Source organism: Canis lupus, chromosome 23, assembly GCF_003254725.2.
Source record: "Canis lupus dingo isolate Sandy chromosome 23, ASM325472v2, whole genome shotgun sequence".
NCBI classification, from domain to species: Eukaryota; Metazoa; Chordata; class Mammalia; order Carnivora; family Canidae; genus Canis; species Canis lupus.
Genome location: NC_064265.1, coordinates 41,679,354 through 41,706,821, shown reverse-complemented (window position 1 = coordinate 41,706,821; position 27,468 = coordinate 41,679,354). Strand labels below are relative to the sequence as shown.

General features: G+C 33.4%; 1 protein-coding gene across 6 annotated transcripts in view; it reads left to right on the top strand.

Annotated features, from left to right (window-relative positions):
* The first annotated feature begins 4,326 nt into the window (after nucleotides 1–4,326).
* LOC112661143 (phospholipid scramblase 1-like) overlaps nucleotides 4,327–27,468 on the top strand; it is a 34,147-nt gene continuing 11,005 nt past the window's right edge. For 3 of the 6 annotated variants that reach the window (XM_049100116.1, XM_049100117.1, XM_049100113.1), the window contains exons 1-6: nucleotides 5,074–6,250; nucleotides 14,420–14,588; nucleotides 17,027–17,069; nucleotides 20,058–20,278; nucleotides 22,192–22,353; nucleotides 25,782–25,943. In XM_049100116.1, coding sequence (XP_048956073.1) covers nucleotides 14,496–14,588; nucleotides 17,027–17,069; nucleotides 20,058–20,278; nucleotides 22,192–22,353; nucleotides 25,782–25,943 — 681 coding nt within the window. In that variant the 5' untranslated portion in view covers nucleotides 5,074–6,250; nucleotides 14,420–14,495. The other 3 variants (XM_049100115.1, XM_049100114.1, XM_049100118.1) reach the window with 3 other exon arrangements.

The window sequence follows — 27,468 nt, the reverse complement described above, 5'->3', positions numbered from 1 at the left end:
TGTAATCAGATAGATATAGATCACATTGCACATCATTAACTTACACAATGTTATTTGTCAATTATATCTCAATAAAGCTGCAGAATAAAGAAACTAAAGAAGAAAACAGATATTAATAAATACTCACTTATCCATCACCAAAAACAAACGAACAAAAATGCTTGTGATTTGCATCAGCTATGTTCACTGACTCATTCTTCAACCTGTGACTCAAAATAGAAAATACATACCCTGGAGACTTGAATGTTTAAGGAGCTTCTGCTGATTCCCATTTGTTTTCTTGCTCATTATTACTCATGCCAAACCCCACTTAGGCATCCAGGGTGAAGAGAATGAAATCTCCACAGAGAAACTCCTCATGTGGACAGAGGTTACACCCAAACAAAGTAGCCTTCATCCCAGATGATGAATAAAGAGCAAACATTCCATCATTTGAGCTTGTGACTTTGAGAGGAGCTTTGATTTAGGATTCATATTGACTAATCAATCAACCGAACCTCTCATTATTCAAATGCCTGCTAGTTCCAGGCAAGTAAGATAAATTCAAGGGGCTACAGATATAAGGCATCAAGGAGTAATGTAATGCAGGGGAATGGGGGAATTGGCAATACAGTCCAGCCAAAAATTTCTCAAATTAAAACAAACTACTTTCTGGTCAAATCCTCACCTGCAAGCTGAACTGATTAGTTCCAAATGCCCCCATTTGTACTGACCTACCAATAGGGTTGTCTCACTTATGCACTACTTTTCAGAAGCAAATAGTCTCTGTAAATAAAATGTAGGTACCTAACACAGCTTATTACAAACATCAGCATTTCTCATGATTAAAGGTGAGAAATGGGGCACCCAAGTGGCTCAGTTGGTTAAGCACCTGACTTTAGATCTCAGCTCAGGTCTTGATCTCAGGGTCATGAGTTCAAGCCCCACATTGGGCTCCATGCTGGGCATGGAGCCTACTTTAAAAAAAAAAAGTGAGAATATGGCAATTTGCAATTAGAGTTAGTATCCCATGTCTGCTACTTGTTTACTCTGTGACTTGTTTTCTTCTATCAGTTCTGTATTTGGGACAAATCCTATAACCTTTCCATGTCTCAGTGTCTCCTATGTCCCAGTGAGCATATTAATAGGGGGAATCAGTTCATTCACTTGTGGCTACACCTCAAAATACTCTCAATACACACCAGTGGATTGTTATGATGATTCAATAGGTTATTATATGGAAAGTTCCTAGAACCATGCCTGGCACATTGAGAGTAAGCATCACAATGGTGTTACCTATTATTATGTTACCTTTTAAAGTGAGATACTATTTTTGGTTTGATATCTGAGACTGTTTATCATACTTACATAGTTCAGTTTTCTGATTCAATTGCTTTGCTTTAAAAAAATACTTAAAAATATAATTTCTAGTTCACGTTGGAACAAGCATACCCATTCTGCCTAACTTATCAGCTAAGGATCTTGTAACACAGTGATTGTCAAACATTAGCATGCATAAAAATTACCTAGAAAGTTTGATGAAATGCAAATTGCTGGGCCCATTCTCAGAGTTTCTGACTGGTGGAGCTCAGGTGCTACCTGATATTTGCAATCTAACACTTTCTAATGTGATATTGATGGTCTTCATCTGGGAACCAGACTTGAGAACCATAGCCTTAGCAAATGAAATGTAATATTTCATGGGGAAAGAAATTTGAAAATGTAAATAGTAAATTTACTTCTCTCTGTGTATATAGATAACTACACACATATAATTAACAGATATATAAGACTTATATAGGATTATAAGATGTTCAACATTTATTTAACATTTCTACCATTGTTTAGTTGCCATTATTAGAATGTGTTTTAAATATATTATTTCATAAACATGGAGTTTTTATTTTCTCAGAATGACTAACCAATCAACTTGTCCTTATCGGATAAATCTTCACTGCTCATTCAGGGCAAGAAAATATCCTAAATGTCCTTTTTGCCCATTTTCCCTTTCCTCAGTACATCTCCAATCAAAATAAATAAAAATTAAAAATACTTTTTCTTGCCTCCAAATATGATTTGTATTTGTACGTATGAGATTCTCCGAGATTTTCCTTCAAAAAGTGGTATTCCTTTTGAAAAAGTGTAATTATGAAGTGTTTTAAGCTATGTGATGTTGAATTCTCAATAAATATTGGTTACATAATAGTAATAAATAATTTAAGGAAGAACAAGGCCAATTGAAACAATAGTGGGCTTGTATTTTATAAATGAATTTTGCTTATTTAAATTTGTGTCTATGTTAACAGCATAACACTGAAAAAAATTGCTCAGCCAGCTGTTATAAAAGTGGCTGTAGGTACTCATATGCAGGATACTGACTCTAATTTTACCATACCTCACATATTCGTAACCTGTGTTTATGATGCTTTTTATGAATGTAGAAGGGAAATAAGATTTGAAGTAAGCAAAACTGGATGTTTCCAGCAAAAAGAAACAGATTTAAACTGATAACTGATTTTATTACATTTTCTTATCTTGCTGAAAGGCTAATATACGTTATCACATCCTTAAGAGAAAGACTTTATTCTTATCACTCTTTGTTAATGTGTCTAAGTGTCTAAGACATAAAATGACTTAGGTCTTCTCTCATGGTCAAATTATGGAACATAGCTTTTTGGAATTTTGCCAAAAGATCAGACAATGCTCCCAGCTCAGGTGACAGACTCAAGACTCAAGTCTCAGTCTTAAAGTAACAAAGCTCTGTAAACCCAATTTAGTGAGTAGTCTATTTCTCTCTCTTTTTTTTTTTTTTTCCATGCTTGGTTTTGGCACTCTTCTGTTTTATTGGCTAGTTTACAAATCTCTATCTGTGATGGGTGGAACTGATGTAATTTTTAACCGAAGAAATTTGCTAGGTTCACCTCCATGCCTCTTCGGTTTTATGACAGTTGATATTTAGAGAATTAGTCAAACTACTTAATCAGTAGAAGTTTCTTAAATAAATGATTTCATGTAGCCTTAAGGAATTAAAAGTAATTGATAGATAATTAAATTCAATCATATGAGCAGATAAGAAATAGGTAAAAACTATAGCAATTTGCTTATCAAATCAAAATATGATCAGGATTTGATTTCAGCTCCTGAATTTTCTAGCTGTGTGATTTTGGATAAAAATCTTAATGAGATTTCTCTAAACTTTGACTTCTTTATTTCTATAATTAAGTTAAAATTCCTTCTTTTTAAAGTTTTTGTTAGGATTAAATAAACATTGTTTACAATCATTGCTATTATGTTTATTGTTAATGCATCATTGATTTGCAACTCAGATGATGTTACACTATAAGCATTTTTTATGACTTTCAGATATTGCAGAAAGTTATCTGAGAGGCCATTTTTTTTTTTAAGAGTAATGTGATTCATCCCAGCATTGGGTATAGCTAGTGTTTTCCACACTGAGGAAATAAGTGCTCTCCTATACTACACTGAATATTTGTGACAAAGTGTAGGTTTTGATATATGATTCAAACAGTAATAATTACGTGTGTGTGTATATTTACTAAATAACTTACACACTCCATAGTTTTGTTTTCCAATTTTTGTTTTCCAAATTTTAGTTTTCTTACAGTTTTATCTTAAATTGTGAACTCAATTTTAATTCAGCTTGATTTATACATACCAAACATACTTGAATTTCCTTTAGTGTTCAAAAAAGAAGTATTTGAGAATATATGCAGGAACTGGAAAACTGTATAACTAAATGAAACCTGAAAGTATATTTTATAGGTAAGGAAATTGAGACTCTGTTTTTAAGATATATAAGATACAACTCATGGTATGAATATAACCCTTTAACAATTCTGGTTTTTGAGGTTTCTATATACCTTTTAATTTTGCATGAGTAGGAAACATAACTTTTCAATGACTGAAAGAAAAATTAAGAGGGCAACTTTGGATAAAGAGGTTTGTAAACCTTAACATGTCTCTTTCAAAACTCTGGAAATACTAGAATTTAAGTGAGACATGCTGTCTCTATATTTCTTTTAATAGTTTATTTATTTCTATTTTTTGCAACTCATGACACAAGGTTACTAGAGCCAACAGGGTAGAGTTCTGGGATGACTCATTTGAACCTTCCTGATCCAGAAAATGAAGAGGTTTTCAATGTGCTAATCTGGATGAAGGCTTATGAAGGGGGGCTTCTCAAGAACACCCCTTTGCACAAGGTGCAAAAAAGTAAACTAATATTGGGAGTGTAGGAGCCATACTGCAAGAGAATCATCAGTTTTATATCCTAGTACACATGGAAGTATTCATAGAACTAATTTAACTTCAAAGTTCTGAATGGAATGTTTCTTTGTCGTGGCTGCTTGGGTATCCTAACTCTTCGTCACAACAACTTTGAGAGGCTGTGGATGTGGGCCAGATAGAGGATCAAGCCTCTCCTAATTCACCTCCCAGGTAACCATTTCACATGGAGCTTCCAGAGACTGATGTGTTCCAACTCTGAGTCACCATAAATGACTTCTGCCCTTTTTTATGTCTATGGTCCTCTTTGTGGCCTTTCTGATGGAGATTTTATAACTTTTATTAGGAAACGATAGTGTTTAGGCCAAAAGATCTATAAATTTGCAGAGGCTTTATTACTTCTATTCTGATATAAGTGATAAGCTGGCTGCCTTTTTGGAGAGGATGCCTGGGTTCCTGGATTTAGGACAAATCTCTGGGATCCCACTGAGCTTTCAGTAGCCAAAGGAGGAAGCAGTCATTGTCTCCAGCTGGAGACTACCTATTCCATGCCTTGATCCAATCCCTCTTTTCAGCATACCTGGGTTCTCTTTCTAGCTCCTCTATTTATAAATCTAAATGACAACAAAACACTTCGAGGCTCATTTTTTTTTCTGTAAAACTGCAGAGTAACACCATTAAGTGACAAAACTGGAGTATTCTACTAAATTCTTCCCCAAAGATGACTGATTTTGACAGTCATCTCTACATGAGAGTGCCTTTGTGAAGTTCAGCAGTGCAGCAGAGATAGTCTGGCACACCTCTGGAGCAAAACATTATCAGAGAGTAAACACATTGAAGAGGGTAAGAGAAACAGCTTCACTTTACCCGCATCACCCTCCCCCAGGGCAGCAGAGCTCATTACCAAGAGACACCTTTTTTGGTTCATGATTTCTGCACAGGAGAACGTTGAGCATGTAGGTGAGAGGCCAGCTTCCCCAGATATGCAAAAGAGACCCACTTTTTTCTCACTCTATCCTGAATACTGAGTAGAACAAGGAGTATCTTGGAGAACGGATGAAGGGCTCTGGGAGGGCATCAAAGGACGTGGATCCCACCAGCTCCGTCACAAACTCCATCTATAGCCCAGCCTATCTCTCCTGCAGATCCTCCCAACCGGCCCACAGGCACCCACAACACTCCGTGTGCCTCACACAACACACATTCCTTCCTCATCACCATCTCCCTGTTCATACTCCCCAAAGTGGCAAAAGCTTTTTCAGATAGCTAGTGAGCACAAAGAAAGCCGGCCCAATTATATGGAACTTGAAAAAAATCAAGCAAACTTGTGCAATCAGCACTGACCGAGGGAAAGCAAACAAGAGCATGTGGTCTAGCTTTGCAGCACCAAGAGAAGGCATACAACCTTAAGGATTACTACCAAGAAGGAAAAAGAAATGTGGAGTGGGTACAACCATAGAAAAGTTCTGAGAAAACCTCAGAATCTCCAACAGTGCTGACAGAAGTATAAGAAAGGAAGAAGAGGGCATAATAGTTATTTAAAGTAATAATGGCCAAGAACTTCCCAAATCCGAGGATAGATTTGGACATCAGGTTCGTAAAGCTCATCGGTTTCCCTAAAATTTTAATTCCAAATATTTTCTGCAAGACACATTACAATAAACTGTCAAAAAAATTAAGATAATAATAAAAATCACACACAAAAAAACCCTTCATATACACGGGAACCCCCATATAAAGCTATCAGCAGCTTTTTCTGAAGAAACTTTGCAAGCCAGGAGAGAGTGGATGATATATTCAAAATGCAGAAAGAAAAAACTGCCAACCTAAAATACTTTACCTGGAAAAGTTGTCCTTCAAAAATGAAGGAGAAATAAAGACCTTCTCAAATAAATAAAAGCTAAGGGAGTTCATCACCAGTAGGCCTGTCTTTCAAGAAATGCTGAAAGAAGTTCTTCAAACTGAAATGAAAGAACACTAATTAGTAACATGAAAACTTATGAAAATATAAAACACATTGGTAAAGGTAAGTATATAATCAAATTCACAATATTCTCATACTGTAATATGATAGTGTGCTAATCACTTTAGTATAAAAATAAAGACAAAAAGATTAAGAATTACTATAATTTGCTAATGAATACACAATATAAACGGAGGTAAATTGTGATTTCAAAAACATAAAATGTGAGGGAGAGAAAAGTTTGGAGTTTTTGTATGCAATTTAAGTTAAGTAGTTATCAGTTCTAAATGGACTGGTGTAGCTATAAGATGTTTTATGTAAGCCTCTTGGTAACAACAAAGCAAAAACCTATAGTAGATAGAGAAAAGATAAAGAAAAGGGAATGAAAGCATAACACTATGGAAAATCATCAATTACAAAGGAAGATAGCAAGAGAAATATAAAATAGCTAGAAAACAATAAGATGGCATTAGAAATTCCTTGCCCATCAATAATTAGTATAAATGTAAATGATTAGGGTGTCCAATCAAAAAGCATCCAGTGGCTAAATGGACAAAAATAAAACTCAACTATATGCTGCCTAAAAATAGTTCACTTCAACTTTAAGGACAAGCCTGGACTCAAAGTGAAGGACTAGAAAAAGATATTCCATGAAAATGGAAAGCAGAGATAGCAATACTCATATTAACAAAATAGATTTTAAGTCAAAAATGATAAACAAGAGACAGTAATTATATGACAAAAGGTTCTATTAATGAAGAAGGTAAAAACAATCATAAATATATATATATGAATCCAACATCAGAGCAGCTATATATACATCAAACAAATACAAACAACTCTGAGGGGAGAAATACAATACTAACAGGAGACTTCAATACTCCATTTTTACCATTGAATAGGTCATCCAGATATAAAATCAAAAAGGAAACACTGAACTTGAACTATAATCAAACGACTCTAACGAACATATAGAGAACATTCCATCTAACAGCAGCAGAATACGCATTCTTTGCAAGTACATATGGAACATTCTCCAAGATGGATCAAATTCTTAGCAAATTTAGGAAGACGGAACCTATGCCAAATATCTCTTCTGATGACAATAGTATGAAAATAGAAATCAATAACAGGAGGAAAACTAGAAATTTTACAAATATATGAAAATTAAGCAAAACATTCCATTATAATCAAAGGGTCAAAAAACTAAGAGAGTTCAATAATATTTTAAAATAAATGAAATTGGGGATGCCTGGGTGGCTCAGCCATTTAACGCCTGCCTTCAGACCAGGGCGTGATCCTGGAGTCCCAGATCTAGTCCCACATCGGGCTCCCTGCATGGAGGCTGCCTCTCCCCCTGCCTGTGTCTCTGCCTCTCTGTGTCTCTCATGAATAAATAAATAAAATCTTTTTTAAAAAATAAAAAATAAATGAAATGAAATTGTAAATACAACATACTAAAATTTATGAGATGCACCAAAGCAGTTCTAAGAGGGAGGTTATAGCAATAAGTAGTTACATTAAAAAAAAGGAAAATCTCAAACATTCTCACTATACACATAAATTAATAAAAAAAAGAAACTAAACCCAAAGTTAGAAGAAGGAAAGAAATAACAAAGATCAATGAGAAAAAAAAAAGATCAATGAGAAATAAGTAAAATAGAGACCAGAAAAAAGAAATATCAACAAAACTGGGCTGATATTTTGAAAGGATAAACAAAATCAACAAACCTTTAGCTAGACTAAGAAAAAAAGTGAAGATAAATACATCAAATTAGAAATGAAGGAGACATTATAATTGATACCAGAGAATTATGAGACTACCATGAATGATGATATGCCATCAGTTAGATAACTTAAAATGGATAAATTCCTAGAAACATGCAACCTACCAAGACTGAATAATGATGAAATAGAAAATTTGAATTAGCCAATTCCTTGTAAGGAGATTGAGTCAGTAATCAAACAAATTTCAAAAAAGAAAAGCTCAGAATCAGATGGTTTCACTGGTAAATTCTGCCAAACATTTAAAAACTTAATGAAAATCCTTCCCAAACTTCTAAAAATTTGAAGAGCAGGGAACACTCCTAAACTCATTTGATAAGGCCAGCATTATCTTGATACCAAAACCAGGCCAAGGACACTACAAAGAAAATTATAGGTCAATATCTGAGATGAATACAGATGCAAAAATCCTTAACAAGATATTAGCAAACCAAATTAAACAACATATTAAAATAATCATACACCACGATCAAATGAAATTCATCCCAGAGATGCAAGGGTGTTTCAACATGAGCAAATCAATCAATGTGATATGACCCTTTAGTAAAATAAAAATGAAAAATCATATGATCATGTCAATAGATGTAGAAAAAGTATTTGACAAAATCTGATATACTTTCATGATAAAAACTCTCAAGTAATTGGGTATAGAAGGAATGTATCTGGATGTTTTCAAAGCCATTTATGACGAAACCACAGCTAAGACATCATACTCAACAATGAACAGTTGAAAGCTTTTCCTCTAAGATCAGGAATAAGACAAGAGAGCCCAGTTTCACCAGTCCTATTCAACATAGTATTTGAACTAGTAACTACAGTAGTTAGGCAGGAAAAATAAGTAAAGGGCATTCATACTGGAAACAGCAACAACAAGTAAAATTATCTCTGTAAATGATATAATCTTATATATAAAAGATTTTAATGACTCCTATAAAAAACTGTTAGAACTAATCAACAAATTCAGTAAAGCTGCAGAATATAAAATCAACATATAAAAACTAGTTCTGGGGGCACCTGGGTGGCTCAGCGGTTGAGCTCTGGCTTTCACTCAGATCACGATCCCAGGGTCCTGGGATCAAGTTCCTCATCAGGCTTCCCATGGGAGCTTGCTTCTCCCTCTACCTATGTCTCCCTTTCTCCATGTCTCTCATGAATAAATAAATAAAATCTTTATACATAAATAAACAAAATTAGTTCTGTTTCTATACACTAACAAGGAACTATCTGAAAGAGAAATTAAGAGTGCAATTTCATTTACAATGGCATCAAGAAAAATAAAATACTCAAGAATAAATTTAACTGAGGAGGTGAAAAACCTTTACACTGAACACTATAAGAGATTGATGAAAGAGATTGAAGAAGACAAAATAAATGGAAATATATCCCATATTCTTGGGTCAGATGAATTAATACTGTTAAATGTCCAGAATACCAAAGGCCATCATAGATGCAATGCAACGCCTATAAAACATCAAAAACAACTTTCCACAAAGTTTTCAAAATCCTAAAATTCAAACTGAACCACAAAAATACCCCTGATAGCCAAAGCAATCCTAAGAGAGAAAAACAAAAAAGAGAGGCATACTGGTTTTAAACTATACACGAAACTACACTAATCAAAACAATATGATATTGGAATAAAGGCAGGCACATAGATGGAAAAGTATAAAGAGCCCAGAAAAAAAACCATATATGCATATTTGGTCAATTAATTTTCAAGAAAGAAGAATGTATAATGGGACATGATAATCTTTTCAATAAATGGTGCCAGGAAAAACTGGTAATCACATGCAAAGGAATGAAACTGGACCATTATCTAACATCATACGTAAAAGCAATTCAAAATGAATGAAAGACTTGAATGTAAAACCTAAAGCCTTAAAATCCTAAAAGAAAACAAAGGGTTAAGCTTCTTAGCATTGGTCTTGGAAATGATTTTTTTTATTTGACACCAAAAGCAAAGGCAATCAAAGAAAAAATCAACAAGTGGGATTACATGGAACTAAAAAGCTTCTGCCCGGCATAGGAAACCATCAGTAAAATGAAAAGGCAACCTACTGAATGGTAGAAAATAGAAAATATTTGGAAACCACACATCTGATAAAAGTTAACAACCAAAATATATAACAAACTCATACAACTCTATAACAAGAAAGAAAATCCCATTTTAAAAAGAACAGAGGAATTGAATAGATATTTTTTTTTCCAAAGAAGAAATACAAATGGCCAGCAAGTACATGAAAAGGTGCTCAACATGACTAATCATCAGGGAAATGCAAATCAAAACCAAAATGAGATACCATCTCACACCTGTTAGAACAGCTATTCTAAAATAAACAAAAGATAAGTGCTGGAGAGGATGTGGAGGAAAGAACATTTCTGTACTCTTTGTGGGAAGGTAAATGTATGCAAATAGTATGAAAAACAGTATAGTAGTTTCTCAAGAAATTAAAAATAGGACTACCATATGGTCCACCAATCTTCCTTTTCGGTATATATCCAAAGGAAATGAAACCATGACCTTGAAGACTCCCACATTAATTCCAGCATTATTCACAGCAGCCAAGGTATAGAAGCAACCTCTCTGTCAATGAATGATTGGGCCAAGAAAATATGGTATACACAAAAGAATTCTATTCAGTCTTAAAAATGAAGAAAATCCTGCCATTTTTAACAACATGCATAAACCTAGAGGTTAGTTATACTACGTGAAATAAGCCAGTCATAGACAGGCAAATATTGTATGGTATACCTGTGTGCAGGATCTTAAAAAAAAAAAAAAAAAAGTTACATTCATAAGACATAGGGTAGCAAAATGGTGGTTGCCAGGGCCTGGGGAGTAGGGAAAATAAAGATAGGGGATCCCTGGGTGGCTCAGCGGTTTAGCGCCGGCCTTTGGCCCAGGGAGCGATCCTGGAGTCCCGAGATCGAGTCCCACATCGGGCTCCCGGTGCATGGAGCCTGTTTCTCCCTCCTCCTGTGTCTCTGCCTCTCTCTCTCTCTCTCTCTCTCTCTCTCTCAAATAAATAAATCTTAAAAAAAAAAAGATAGTTTGGTAAAAGGGTATCAACTTCCTGTTATGAGAGGAACAATTTCTGAGACTCTAATGTATAATGTGTAACTATAGTTGATAACATTGTATTATATAATTTAAATTTGATAAGAGAATAGAACTTAAATGTTCTCATTGAAAAAGCAAGTAAATATACAGGTGACAAGTGTATTAACTAATTGAAAGGAAGGAATCTTTTCACAATGTATACATATATCAAATCCTCACATTGTATACCTTAAATATCTTACATTTTTGTGAACTGTACCTCAAAAAAACAGCATGGTGATGCCATAAAAACAGACACATAAACAAATGGAACATAACTGAGAACCCAGAAGTAAATCCAGATAAGATGAACTAATTTTTGATAAGGGAGCCATTAATACTCAGTGGTGAAAGGATAATCTGTATAGGCATATCTTGGAGATATTACAGGTTCCGCTCTAGAACACTACAATAAAACTAATATCACAATAAAGTAAGGCAAATAAGGTTTTGATTTCCCAGTGCATATAAAAGCTTTCTTTACACTATACTCTGTTAGGTGTGTAATAGCATTATGTCTAAAAAACAATGTACATATATTAATTTAAAAATACTTTATTGCTGGGGATCCCTGGGTGGTTCAGCGGTCTGGCGCCTTCCTTTAGCCCAGGGTGCGATCCTGGAGTCCCAGGATCGAGTCCCGCATCAGGCTCCCTGCATGGAGCCTGCTTCTTCCTCTGCCTGTGTCTCTGCCTCTCTCTCACTCTGTGTCTATCATAAATAAATAAATCTTTAAAAAAATACTTTATTGCTAAAAAATGCTAATTTTCTTACCTTTGTAGTGAATCATGATCTTTTTGCTGGTGTATGGTCTTGCCTCAATGCTGACAACTGCTAACTAACTAATCAGGGTGGTACTTGCTGAAGGTTGGGATGGCTGGATGTGGCAATTTCTTAAAATGAGACAATAGTTTGCTATAACAACCAACTCTTCCATTCATGAAGGCAGAATAAGAAAATAATTATAATACCATCAAAAAGAACAAAGTATAATAAGTTTTACAAGATGCACAAAATCTTGAAAATCAGAAAATATTGTTGAAAGACATTAAAGAAAATCTAAATAAATTTTGTAGATCCTTGTGAATTTGAAGTCTTGATATTTGTTAAGATGGCAATACTACCTAATGTGATCTACAGAGTCAATTAATATCTATCAGAATCACAGGTAGTATTTTTGTAGAAACTGAAGTGACCCTAAAATTTATTTGGAAACATAACATGAAAACCAAAATATTCAAAACAATCTTGAAAAAAAAATAACCAAAAAAAAAAAAAGAAAGAAAAAAAAATAACGTTGGAGGACTCACTCTTCTCTCTTTCTAAACTTTTTTTAAAAGATTTATTTATTTATTTATGATAGACATAGAGAAAGAGAGAGAGAGAGAGAGAGAGAAAGGCAGAGACACAGACAGAGGGAGAAGCAGGCTCCATGCACCGGGAGCCCGACGTGGGATTCGATCCCGGGTCTCCAGGATCGCGCCCTGGGCCAAAGGCAGGCGCCAAACCACTGAGCCACCCAGGGATCCCCTCTTTCTAAACTTCTACAAACTAAAGATGCTGTGGGCTTAGGAAAGATAGACCTATACAACGATGAAATAGAATGAGTCCAGAAATACATCTTTATATTTAAAGCCAATTGATTTTCAGCAAGGGTGCCAAAATAACTCAATGAAAAAAATAAAACACACAATCTCTTCAACAAATGGTACTGGAATATCCACTGTATATCCACATGCAAAAGAGTAAAGTTGGGCCCTACCTCACAGTATATACAAAAATTAAAAGGGATCAAAGGCCCGAATATAATACCTGAACATTAACACTATTAGGAAAATCAGAAGAATAAGTCATTGTGACCTTGGATGAAGGAATGGTTTCTTAGATGTGACACAGCACAAAGGTAACAAAATAGATAAATTGGACTACATCAAAAATTTAAACTTTTGTGTTTCAATGGGCATCATCAAGAAAGTAGAAAGACAATCCCCATAATGGAAGAAAAATATTTACACATCTTATAATGGGGCTTAATCCAAAACGTATAAAATCTCTCATAATTCATCAGTAAAAAAGACGAATAATAGATCAAAATGGGCAAAGGATTTAAAGACAGTGTTCTCATATATATATATATATATATATATATATATATATATATATAGTCAATAACACATAAAAAAGCTATTCATTAAAACTAGCCATTAGGGAAATGTAAATCAAAACTACTATAAGATATGTCTTCACACCCATTAGGGTATCCATAATTAAAAAGACTGACAATAAAAAGTGTTGACAAGAATGTTGAGAAAATAGAACTCTCATACATCGCCAGAGGTAATGTAAAATGCATTAGCCAGTTTGGAAAATATTTTTCAATTCCTTTAAAATTTAATCATAAAAATTCAAATAAACAGCTAAACTAAAAAGAAAAAAAAATCTCTTCAGTTTGCGTTTTTCTCTCTTCTGCTACCATCCTTTCTTCATTTCTCTTTATCTCAGCTCTCATGTCATAATATGATCATATGGAATGCAATCTATTTAAAACTCACTCTTGTATTCCCTAGCAAATATTTTTCCAAAACACATCCTTGAGTAATTATGATTGATGCTCATCTCTTGCATTTATGTTATCATTTCTTGTTTTTTTATTTTAATGTATCTGAATGACAGTAAATCTTACAATATTTGCCTCAAAACAATGTAATAAATTCCGTAATATCTTAAATGTGTTTATAAGCATGCAGAATTATCCTCCTAAATTTTGAGTTGGAAGCATGGATTTGTGCCTTTATTTCCTAAGTTTAATACTAACACAACCTGAGGAAGATACAGAGGAGAATAATGAGAATTTACTCAGGGCCAAAAAGAAAATTTTGATTCTATATATATTTGTTCTGAGTTTGTTAGAATCAAGGCACTAGAGACAGGTAGTTCCCCAAATCTCAATTTAAAATTTTTTATCTGCTCTTTATCCAGAACAAAATGTTGTCATGTCCACAATAACACATCCTCAACATTGGAGGGAAAGAATCCATCTAGTCATTGTCAAATGGTTCTGAACCTAAAGATGTAAATGTATTTAAATAGATGAGGGGCCATGTAGGAATGTGTATAACAATTTACACAGTTTATGATACTGGTATTAACTGAGACTTCTTTATTTCTGTGTTTCCTTTTTGGTTTTAGTGAGAGTCAGTCTCCATAAATAAAACCTTCAATATTTCAGTTGAAAACAATTTAAAAATAGGTATGGATGATGGTTTATACCATTAAATAAAGAAAAATAGACCTGAAATTGAAGTGGATTCCTGTCTCTAGCCAGGTTAATGTTTCTTTCATGTTAGATTTTACAGATAAAAAAAGAAATCTCTTCAATCTGTCACATTCTTGTGAATTTATGTAATCTTGATTGCTTGATTGATGGCTTTTTCTAATCTCCAACCCACCATACATGGGATGAGAGCACCAGGGACAATACCCAACTGTCCACCTGGACTGGAATATTTGACTCAGGTATGGTAATATGTTTCTTAACTTATTCAAGTGGTAATAATATGAATTTGATAGTCTCAAAATACAGTTTGTGTTATATGAAAAAATTCTAACTGTAGATTAAAATACTATCCCTATAACATTAAGATTTTTACATTTAATTTTAATTTTGATTGTAAATAATATAACATTGTGGCTTACAAATGTATTTCCTGGGAAGTCCATTTGAAAATAAATACTTGCTTTTTAAATTAGGAAATTGGGGACACCTGAGTGGCTCAGTCAGCTAAGCATCTACCTCTTGCTCAGGTCACAATCCCAGGGTCCTGGTTGGAGCCCCATGTCAGGCTTCTTGCTCAGTGGGGAGTCTGCTTCTTCCTCTCCCTCTGCCCCTCACCCTCCCTATCACAGGCAGCCCCAAAAGCTCTTTGTTGATTCAGAGTGTTTGCAGAGAAATGCAATTAAACTCTGGTAGTGTGGTATTTCTCACACCTTCCCACACTCACACACCTCTCCCAGTGTTCAGGAAAAAGCTAGAAAACCAACAGTAAAACTAGAAAGGAACCAAAAGCTTTGAGGCCAATAGCCTCAACTTAGAAGATGCCTTTGACTCCATACCCATTGTATTCTATACAAAAAATATTTGAACTCTTCATGCACAGGTAATACCTGCTCCTGCTTCCATTGTTTTAAGCTCATCTGTCTGTATGGTAGTCATGTTTGTCTTTGATAGCTACATACTAAAAAGGCACTTTTATCAATAAGGTTTCTCAGAACATTTACAAAACTAGCTTTGAGGAAATCTAGATAGTTCTTTGCAGCAGCATTTGGATTAGTCATTGTGTTTTCTCACTATGATGTTGGTCTGTGTAAATAACCAATGAAGAGATTCTTCAGTTCATCATTTTTTTGTTTTGTTTTTTTTTAGTATAGTTGATATACAATGTTATATGGATTTCAGATGTATAACTTAGTGATTTGACGAAGTTGTACATTGTGCTATGTTCACCCAAGTGTAGCTATCATTTGTCCTATTACAACCACTGCTATTATTATGTCATTGACTATATTCCTTATGCTGTGCCTTTTATTCCTGTCACTTATTCATTACATAACTGGAAGCCTGTATCTCCCATGCCCTTTTATGCATTTTTTAAAAGACTTTATCTATTCATGAGAGAGAGAGAGAGAGAGAGAGAGAGGCAGAGACACAGGCAGAGGGAGAAGCAGGCTCCACGTAGGGAGCCCAATGCAGGACTCGATCCCAGGTCTCCATGATCATGCCCTGGGCCGAAGGCGACGCTAAACCACTGAGCCATTGGGCTGCCCTCCTTTTATGCATTTTGCCCAACTTCCCACACCCTACTCCTGTCAGGCAACCAATACAGTTCTCTGTATCTATAGGTCTGATTCTGCTCTTCATTTGTTTATTCATTTGTTTGGGGTTTTTTTAGGTTCCACTTATGAGTCAAATCATATGGTATTTGTCTTCCTCAGTCTGACTTATTTCACTTAGTAGAGACCCTGTAGGTACATCCATGTTGTCTCAAATGGCACAATTCCATCTTTTTTATGGCTGCATAGTATTTCATTGTATGTACAGATATATATCACATTTTCTTTACCCATTTGTCTATTGATGGACACTTAGGTTGCTTCCATATCTTGGCTATTATAAATAATGCTGCAATATGCATAAGGGTACATATATATTGTTTTTATTTTTAGTCTCTGTGATCCACCAGTGGCAGAGGGTTCGAATCCCTCTCTTTTCTTTTTTCATTTGTCTATTCATAGGATTACCAAATAAAATACAAGACACTTAGTTACATATGAATTTCAAGTAAACAAATACTTTTTAGATTAAGAATGTTTCATGCATTATTTGACATATATTAGTAGGAATAATTATTCATTATTTAACTGAAATTCAAATTTAACTGAGCATTCTGGGCGTTTTGCTTTGTTTTATTTTGTTTTACTAAATCTGGCAACCTTATCAATTTGGTCAAAGAAAATCACTTACAGCATGTAAGTTCTTCTAGTCTTCACTATCTTTCACATGAAATGGAAGACTGTTTTTCCCTCATTCTTTACTTTCCAAAAGAGAGCCTCAAAGAACTTTATCTGTTTGCCCATGAAAGGCTGGGATTTCTATTTAAGACATCTATATAATTATATTTAACCTATTGTGTTTTCTTTGGCTAAATGTCTAACAGCACTTGTAATTGTTTAATATTACATAAAAATATTTTTAGAGTATACTGTGTATGGATAGCTTAAAAACATTTCACACTTAGACTAGTATATGACATTTGACAGGAAAAAAGAGATGTTGATAATGGATCAATTATTTCAAATATCCTAAATATAGGCATCAATATATATGTGTATTGGTAGGTGCTTTAAGTTTAGTTTAACTACTTCATACCACCTATCTTTATTTTCTACTCTATTAGATAAATCAGTTACTAGTGTGTCAACGTTTTGATCTTCTGGAAGGTATGTGCCAAACACACTGATATATTCACTCTTGAATATTTCTTGTGCTATAGTTCAGTCACTCCTTATAAATTAAAGTGCTTCATGTGTCTGGGTAAAAATAAACCTTGAAATATGAACAGAATATATAGACACGTATAATATATGACTCATAGTTGATGACAGGATAAATGCAATAGTAATCTTCTCATGGAAAAAGACAAAGATAATGCCTCCGGATCACTCCTGAAAATGTTAATCTGCATTTTTGTCTTGCTAAACAGTAGGTCTATTTCCTGAAAGGGTTTTCCCATCCTAAATTCCTCATATACAGGTATTTCAGAGAAGCAGTGGTTCCATATCCTTCAGGAATTCTGCTAGTAGAAGAATGCAAGTAAGTTTCTGGGCAGTCCAATTTCACTCCCATTCTTTAGAATGCAACTGTTTACCTCTATCTCCTCAGTTTAGTACAAGCATTTCTTTCATGTATATGAAGCTATAATACATGTAAATGAAATGAAACCAGAGTTTAGTTAAAAAATAGTTATCCCTATTGTGACATTGTATATATGCATTAGAAGATCTGAGACTAAAATAGACATTCGTGGTTTGATTTAATTCATAAAAGCTTTTCAACTTAAGCATATTATAAATGAATGTTTTCTTCAGGGTTTTCCTGCTGCCCTACACTGAATTATTTATTTTATGAATAACCAGAATCCCCACTGAGTACCTATAATGGACAAGACATATGCTAGCAATTTTGAGAAAAATCAAAGAATAATCAGACCTGGGCTTTCCCTGAAATATAAGTGAATATACTTAAATAAACACACAGCATGAAGTCATAAAAGTCATGAGAGAAGGAAAATAGCAAAAATATTGAGAAAAATCTAACTATCCATGTTATAGGGAACTAATTCTCCAAACCAGTTATTCTCAACGTATGGTTGCCAGACTGCCAGCATGAACATCACCTGGGAACATGTTGGAAATCAAATTCCAGGCTTCATCACAGACCCACTAAATCACAAAATCCAGAGGTGGAGTTCAACTATCCGTGTTTTATCAAGTCCTCCAGATGGTTCTGATGCAGGCTAAAAATTTAAGAACTACTGCTCCAAGTATTACTTTCACATAATTTAACATTGTGCATTTATTTAATAGAATGAGACAGCTCTGTAGAATTGTCAGGAATTCCAAGATATATTGCTAAGTATAAAAAGCAATTACAGAGTAGTACATATAAAAGTGGGTTTCTTTATGTGTTTGTATATAATACATTCAGGCTTTGCTTATGTTTGAGATATCTAGAGATATGTATCTAGAAGGATACATATAAAATTGAAGAAGAGAAAAATAGAGTAGGCCAGGAAGAAAGAATTATTTTTAATTTTATACCTTCTTTTGCATTTTTTTAAAGATTTTATGTATTTACTCATGAGAGACACAGAGAGAAAGGCAGATACTTAGGCAGAGGAAGAAGCAGGCTCCCTGCGGGGAACCTGATGTGGGACTCAATCCCAGGACCCTGGGATCAGGACCTGAGCCAAAGGCAGACGCTCAACCGCTGAGCCACCCAGGTGCCCCTTCTTTTGCATCTTTAAATCTGTGTCATGTATACGTGATATCTACTCATGAAAGTGAATTAAGTTTAAAAGACAAAATATTTTTTCATAAATCTTGAATCATGGTTTATCTTTGAATGTTAAATAAAAATGAGTATCTTTCAGGGTATCAGGGTGGTTCAGTCGGTTAAGAGGCCAACTCTGGATTTCGGGTCAGGTCGTGATCTTGAGTTCATGAGATAAAGCCATGATTTGACCTCTGTGCTCAGTGGGGTGTCTGCTTGAGATTCTCTCTTTCCCTCTGCTCCTCTTGTCCTGCACGCACACACATTGTCTCTCTCTCAAATAAATGTCTTAAAAAATGAATATCTTTCAAATATGTTTATATAATACAAAAACATATATATACATATATGTTTATATAATACAAAACATTTATATAATACAAAAACATGTTTATATGCCAAAAAATCATTAAAAGTGAGGAAATTCTGTAACTGTTTCAAAGGTTAACATTAAAACAAAATGGTAAATGTATATTACAGTAACATATTCATTAAACATACTCATTCAAGAACACCTAAAATTTTAAAAAGTAGGAGAAAAATATCATCCATGCACAACTACTGATACATTTCCTTTGAAAACTTTAAAATATTCTTTTGATGAATTTTTAAAAATCACTTTTAATCATTGTCCACACAATTTTTTATCTTTATTCTCTTAATGTTTTTGTCATTTTTGTTATTTTTATTTATCTTAAACTGAATGTTTTAAATAGCAACACAATAATCCTCAAAGGGGATACTACATATTGCTACTTTTTGGGTATTTACTTTGCCTCCATTTTACTTTTTCTTTTCTAAGTAGTGCAGTAATGAATATAGGGTATAGAAAACACCTTTTTAAAAAAAATTAGGACTAGTTTGTTTATATGATCACAGAAATAAAATTATTAAGATAAAATATATTTCCATTTGCTTGTAAAAGAGATGAATCTGATCATTATCTAATGTGGATAATATATGAGTGCTTATTGTCTCCCTCAATTTAGCATCAGTAAAATATTTTATCTTGGTTTTTACTATCCAGATTAAATATCTAATGTCTTTTTCATGTTCTGAGGAAGAGAAAGATGAAGAAGAGGACTAAAATTTAACAAAACTCAAAACATTAATAGTAAATTGGGTTAATACCTCAGAAATTCAAAACTGATTCCAAAAAAGCTATGCATAGAATTTTAGCAGTAAAAGGAACTAGAGAGTAACTAGTACATCTATTTTATTTTTTCCATAATGAGAAACTAGGATACCAGTGAAGATAAATGTCTTAAACCCAAGCAGTTTATTATCAAATGTACATTCCCAATTTGAAGATAATTTGATAGGCAATTTATATGTCTCACACCATTAATAGATGACCACTTTGTTTCATTCTTTAGTTCTCAGTTGTTTTGAAACTAGTAAGAAATATGAAGTCATGAACAACCAAGGACAGAGAATTTATTTTGCAGAAGACAGAAGTAATTGTTTCCTCAGATACCTCTGTGGACCTTCAAGATCTTTTACCATTACAATTTATGATAACATAGGCCGTGATGTCATAACTGTGCATAAAGCTCTAAGATGTAGCTGTTGCTGGAGAAACTGCTACCTACAAAAGGTCAGTAAATATTATTTCTACATGATTTAGAATGTATTTGAGTTCCTTCAAAAAAAGCCTCAAAATTGTGCAGTATATTAAAATATTGGGCTTGGCAACAAAGAATATTCTGGAATGAAATATGTTAGAGAGGAAACTATAATTTGTACCACATACTACAGAGTAAGAATACACAACACTGTAAATATTTTTCAGGTAATGAAGATCACAAGATCTTTGGAGTTTTAGAAGTTTTCTATTCTGAAATATTGTGTTTTATATTTGCACTTGTCTGCAAGCGCTTCATAGCCATCTGATAGAGTGCCAACAAATTAGAGGCTGTGAAGTCCCATCCCATTTTAAGCTGTGTTTCTCAGACTGGTCCTTTGAGCTTTCACTGAGTAGGATCCCTTTCTTTTCTTTCTTGTTAGTGATATCTGGATTCCTTGGATCTCAGGAATTTGTTGTTGTCATTTATTTCATTACACTTGCTTGTAGTTTGAAAAATGGAGCTATAATTTTTCCATCTACTTTTGATAATAAATTTGATAGTGGTTTTGTTTTATTTAGCTATCATACTTGTTCTGTCCTTTTTCATGAGAGTTTGGGGAAGATTCACAAACTGCATTACAACTGCCACCTTCTTAATTTCGTAGTCTTCATTTATATTTTAAATGAACAATATAAATAAATAAATAAATAAATAAATCAGATATGATGGAAAGAAGAAAGGAAGGTAAGAAGGGAAAAAGAAAGGAAAAAAGAGTGAGAAAGAAAGAAAAATACACTTAGGAGAAACAGTGCCCCTCAAACTCTTGTTTCTTCGGCCTCCTAATATTCCTCTGCAGATGGAACTACTTTCATGAGTTTAAATCTTCTCCCAGAATTATTCTATGAGTAGTTGTGTAATGCATACATATGTATGAAATACATGTGTCTTATAAACACAATTGGCAGATAATCTTTTACAATTTTTTTGGACGGGGAGGGGCAAAGGGAGAGGAGAGAGAGAATCTTAAACTGGGCTTAGAGCCTGACTCAGGGCTTAATCTCACAACTCTGAGATCATGGCTTGAGTTGAAACCACGCTTAACCAACTGAGAGCCACCCAGGTGCCCACTTCTACCATTTCTTAACATATACAATACAACTTGAAGATTACATGAGTATGTTTTGGGCTTCTTCCATTCTTACAAACGGCTGGATAATAATCCATCATGTTTATGGTAGACTGTAATTTAAACAATCAATATCTGAACTAGGTTTTAAATCAAAAGTATTTCAGTGAAATCATATTTACATTTGCATAGAGGGACAAAACTTCCTGGCATATTGGTAATAAAATAATTGTTGGCGGGATCCCTAGGTGGCTCAGCGGTTTAGCACCTGCCTTCAGCCAGGGCATGATCCTGGAGACCCGGGATCAAGTCCCACATCAGGCTCCCTGCATGGAGCCTGCTTCTCCCCTCTGCCTGTCTCTGTTTCTCTCTCTCTCTCTCTCTCTCTCTCTCTCTCTCCGTATTTCTCATAAATAAATAAATAAATAAAATCTTTAATAAAAATAAAAATAAAAAATAAAATAATTGTTGGTATGACTATAGTTTAAGACATGTTTTATGGGCATAGCAATTTAAAAAGTAATCTTCATAAGCACCTAAAAATATTATTATCCCCCATTTGCAAATATACAACGAATTTTAGAGGTTTAGTGATATGCCCACATTTCATGTAGTTAGTGAGCAGCAGCAGCAGGTCTCACCTCAGGGGTTTCAGTACCTAAATCCTGCGTTTTCATTTCCATGTCCACTCCTAAATATAGGGCATGCCTTAAACACAGAAAGTTCCATTCATATATGTACAAAAAGCTAATAGGAAACGACTAATTTGTTGCTCACAAATCAAATGCACAATCTGCATTTCTCTATCTTTTGTAGCTAAAAGTTGAGGCTCCTCCTGGTGAAAAAATTGGATATGTGTACCAATACTTTCACCCATTGTGGCCAATGTTTAAAATTAAAAATGCAAATAAGGAGGATATAATGAAAATCAGAGGACCATGTGTGGTTTCCAGCTGTCTCACGGATCTAAATTTTAATGTGAGTAGTTATGTTTTAAGATAATCATGCTAAAAAAAAAGATGATCATGCTCAAATTTGTTATTTGGTTATTTTGCAATACATTATTAAATTTGATTAAGATAAAATAAAAACATGTTATCATGATGTTATAAGTATTTGACTACTTTTTAAATTGAATATCTAATATAGTTTCCTTGCAACATTGAGTCCTACATGTTTATGCCACTTATAAGACATTTTTTAAGCTATATTTCAAGTATATAGTCACCAAATAACAAATTTGGTATTTAATATTTCAAGGAATATTGAAAGAGAAAATGAAACTTTATTTCAATGAACAATGACATACTTGGGCATTAATTATAAATAACATATTAATGTTAATTTTTATAAAATCCTGAAACTTATGATACAATCTTGTTAGATTATTTTTTTAATATTTTGTTTATTTATTTGAGAGAGAGAGAGAGCACATGCATGTACAAGCAGGAAGGAGAGAGGCAGACAGAGAGGGAGATGCAGACTCCCCACTGAGCAGGGACCCTGACTCAGGGCTTGATTCCAGGACCCTGAGATCATGACCCAAGCCAAAGGCAGACACTTAACCAATTAAGCCACTCAGGTGTCCCCAATTTTGTTATATTTTTATGTGCTTACTGACATATATCTCAAATTATGGCCAATATTCAGATAATAATTTGGGAGGTTAACTACTAAAAGTACTAAATATAGTTAATAAAACTAAACAACCCACTACACTTAGTTAAATATGGATTCCTCAGCAGCAGAGACTATTGTCTCAGTTTGATATTTGATTTGGAAAAAGTACTGTTTCTCAATCTTTTATTAAGAACGTGTTTGCTTTTTTTTTAATACCTGAAATGATTACCTGATTTTTTTCCTTCACTAAAGCTATATTAATTCAGTTTTGTGATACTGATTCTGATTGGCACCTGCATGTACAATTAAGTAAAACGTATTTAAGCAAATGAATTATGGCAATAATATAGTTAGTTTGAAAAACTTGAATAAAACGAGCACACAAGACTACTCTTCTGTATTTGAAGCTGGAAACCAATGGAAGAGAGTGGCCTATGCATAAAACTCTGGTCGCCAAAGCTATCTTGGTTCATTATTAATGATATTAAAAAATAAAATGCTTTCTGTGTATTGTTTTATATCTCACATCATAATAAATCCTACTTTAATCAAAATTCTTCAGAACTTTCTCTGAGGTGTATAAAATATTTCCTACTCTAAGTTTGAAGCAAAGTCATTTCACAGCTGGCATTTTTGAGTAAACTCTAAGAATGAGGAACAAAGGGAGCTAACAGTTCTGTGAAAAAGTCATCTTATGTGTGAATGTGGGCAACCCTTGCAATATTTTTGGTAATAAGGAAAGAGATAAAGCAGTAACTTGTTACAGGCAAACTATGGTAAAGGAAATAAGCCATTCATCACAGGAACAAAATTTAAGAAAGCACAAAAAAACTTAATAATTAAGATAAATGATACTTGAATGTAATCTTTTTAAATCAAAACTAATGCAAATCCATTATGAACAGAATTTATTAAAAAAATTTAAGTGAAGATAGAAACTAACTTTACACTTGTATGACTTGCCTCATTGCTTTACCCTACCCCTCTTCCTGGCTGAATGGGGCCACAGGTATTAAAAGATATTTTTATGAAAGGTATGTTCTTAGCATGTTTTGATTTTAAACAAAAGGGGCCAAATGGGAGGGAAAATGTAGAGAAACTGCGGATGTCAAATATTTGATGAATCCTGTCTCTTGCTTGGTATGGGACCAACGCACATGTTGGAAATAACCTTCATATCAGTGCAGAAATAGTCCATCATTAACAGGAAGGAAGTAGGACGTGTTGGCATGGATACTACAGTATATACACTAATATGTGTATTTTTTCAATAAATATACATACACTAATGTAAATATATTTTCTCTTATGACTTTGTTAACATGTTCTTTTCTCTCACTTCCTTTATTGTAAAAATATAGTATATGGTTCATATAACATACAAAATATGTGTTGATTGTTTATGTTATTAAATACAATGACTTTCTAGGGTTAGCTTCTGGGATTTTAGCAAATTCCTGTCCAAGAGCTTCTATTATCTCTGCAATGTAAAATATACGATCTTTTCCTAAGGATGAGGGGAAATGGTGTTGTCAGGTATAAAAACACTGGGGAAATTTTGACAAAGTTACACAAAAGTACTTTCCCCAAATTCCTTAACACTATTTCCAAGGCTATGTATAATACATCACTGCATACCTCTCTCTTCTCACTCATTTTATGCCACTAGCTCCTTCCCTCACTTTGTTCCAGCTATGTTCCTCCCAACTCAGGGCCTTTTCACATGTTGCTGACTCTCTCTAGGATGCTGTCACTCTCCCTACTCCTGTGGCCACTAATTCCTACTGATCCTCTAAGTCTCAGCTTAAATAGTGCTTTGCCCAAGAGGTTTCCTCTAAAATCATCCCACCTGTTTCTTTTGGTCTATTATCTCCCTATTGTATTCCATTATATCACCTAACTTTACCCTCATGGCATTTATTACCAGACAAGTGGTAGGATTTATCACAGGTTTGTGTCTTCTACCTACATGGGTATCTCCTATGTTGAGAAATAAATATTAGTTAGTAAGAGAAGTAACTAACTAAATATTAGTTAGTAAGGGAATTTAGATGAGTAGGGAGAAAATGAAAGTTTCTTAAGAAAGAGTTTACTGTGTGAAAGAGCTGAAAAGCTAGTGGTTTTCATTTGTAATTAAGTTGATTTTCAGATCAAATTTAAGCAAATTATATTTATTAAGCATATATATTATCATAATTTATATGTTATCATATATAAAATACCATATATGTAATAGTTGACCTTTGAACAAGTTTGAACTACACAGATCAACTGCAGATTTTTTTCCAATAAGTATATATACAGCACTATAAAGATATTTTCTCTTCCTTGTGATTTTCTTAATAACATTTTCTTTTCTCTAGCTTACTTTATTATAAGAATATAGTACATAACACATACAACATATATCTATTAACTGACTCTGTTATCAGTAAGACATTCTGGTCAACAGTGTGCTATTAGTGGTTAAGTTTGGGGGGAATCAACAGCTTTACACAGATTTTCAACTGCCCAGGGCTGTCAGCACTCCTAACCCCTGTGTTATTCAAGGGTGAACTGAATAATCAGTTGTATACCATCAATTTAAAAATCTCCTTTCAGGTAGATATTGTCTATAGGTGTTTTTCCAAGCTCTTATGTGTCCATATTGCACATTCAATTTATTGCAGGATATAATCAGCATGATAATAACTCATATGTGTCATATTTAATTACTAAAATTGATATAGGAATACCTATTTTTATTTCAGAGATTTTTCTCTAAGGTTATTATTTTTTTCTTTTAGTTATTGTCTCTGGATGAAGAAATAGTTATTGGTAAGATTTCAAATACATGGGCTGGATTTATTAGGGAACTATCTATCAATGCTGATAAATTTGGAATCCAGTTTCCACTTGATCTTGATGTTAAGATAAAAGCACTGATGCTTGGAGCAAGTTTCCTCATTGTGAGTCTGTTTTTATTCTGGTTAGCATAAAATGGCATTTTCTGAGATTGCCATTGAACCTTTGCTGATATTTTTCCTAAAATCATCTACTTTGACTGCAAATTGTGCTTTTTGGGTCTAGTTCTAAGCCCCCAAGATCATATCACAGATTCAGTGTTCACATTGCAAAGGATGTAAAAACTAGAGTGTCCTGTAAATGTGATCACTAAAGTTGAAATCTTTTGCCTTGATGAAAAACAAGACTAAATTGCTGATAAAAAGAACAAAATGGTTTGTTCATTGTAACCTACTGTTATTTCCTACAATTTAAAATTTTATAAGTTTTTTTTTTTTTGCACATTTCACTTAAAAAGTAATCATCATTAATTTGGAAACTATGGATAGGTAGACATTGTGAAAAGGAAAATATTACTCTTGATTATAATTGGGTTTTAGGGGAAAAAATGAACATAAGAATTACTTTCATTCTGTAAATATTGTTAAATTACAGAAAATGGTAATAGATATATGCAGGGCTAGGTCAAACACTGTCTTGTAAATAGTATTAAAAGTTTGGAGAAACAAAAATAAACAGATTAAATAGTAGATTGGAAATAGCTGAAGAAAAAGTAAACGAAGAGTTACAATTGAAAAAAATGATTCATAACGTAGTAGAGACAGACAAAACAATATGAAAATCAAGAGTTCCAATACGATAGGATAGAGAACAGATAACTGCTAAAAAAAATTTCAGAGCCAAGAAATATGAATTCAGTGACGGTAAAGGACAAGTACCCTAAGTAATGTAATAAAAATTAACATCTATATAAATCAGAGTGAAACAGAATAGCAAAGGAACATAAGTAACCAGAAAAGGAAAAGACAGATCACACACAAGTAATGAGACTGACAACTGATTTCTCAATAGAAACAGTGGAAGCCAGAAAACAAGATAGTTAAATCCTTCAAAATACTTATTAAAAAATAATCTTAACTCTCAAATTCTATTTTCTTCAAGACTATACCTTAAAGATAATAATAAAATAAACAAATTTGCATTTTAAAAAACCCACACTTTTACAATACATAGATTGCTGTAAAGTGTTAATAACACTTCAGGAAGAAGGAACATGGTCTGAGAAGGATCCTCTGAGATTCAATAATATCAATGATATTATGAAATAAATATCTGAAATAAAATAAAATAAAATGCTAACCATATTTTTGAATGTAAACACATTCTAATAAAATAAAATAATAGTAAATGCCTAATTTGTAAAGTCAAAAAAAGCAAAACAAAAATATTAGCTAATAAAAGTATATCAGTTATAAGAAACTTATTAGAATAGAATTAAAATAGAATTAATATTAATAGAATTAAAATATTCTAAGGTCTTTGTAATGTTCAGGAGATAAGTTTAATGTGCATGTTAAAATGTCATAGATAACAACTGAAATAACAAAAAGACTGTAAATTTCAAACTAATACAGAGGAAAAATGGGAATAAAAGACAAACACTACACACACACAAAAAAAAAGGAGAAA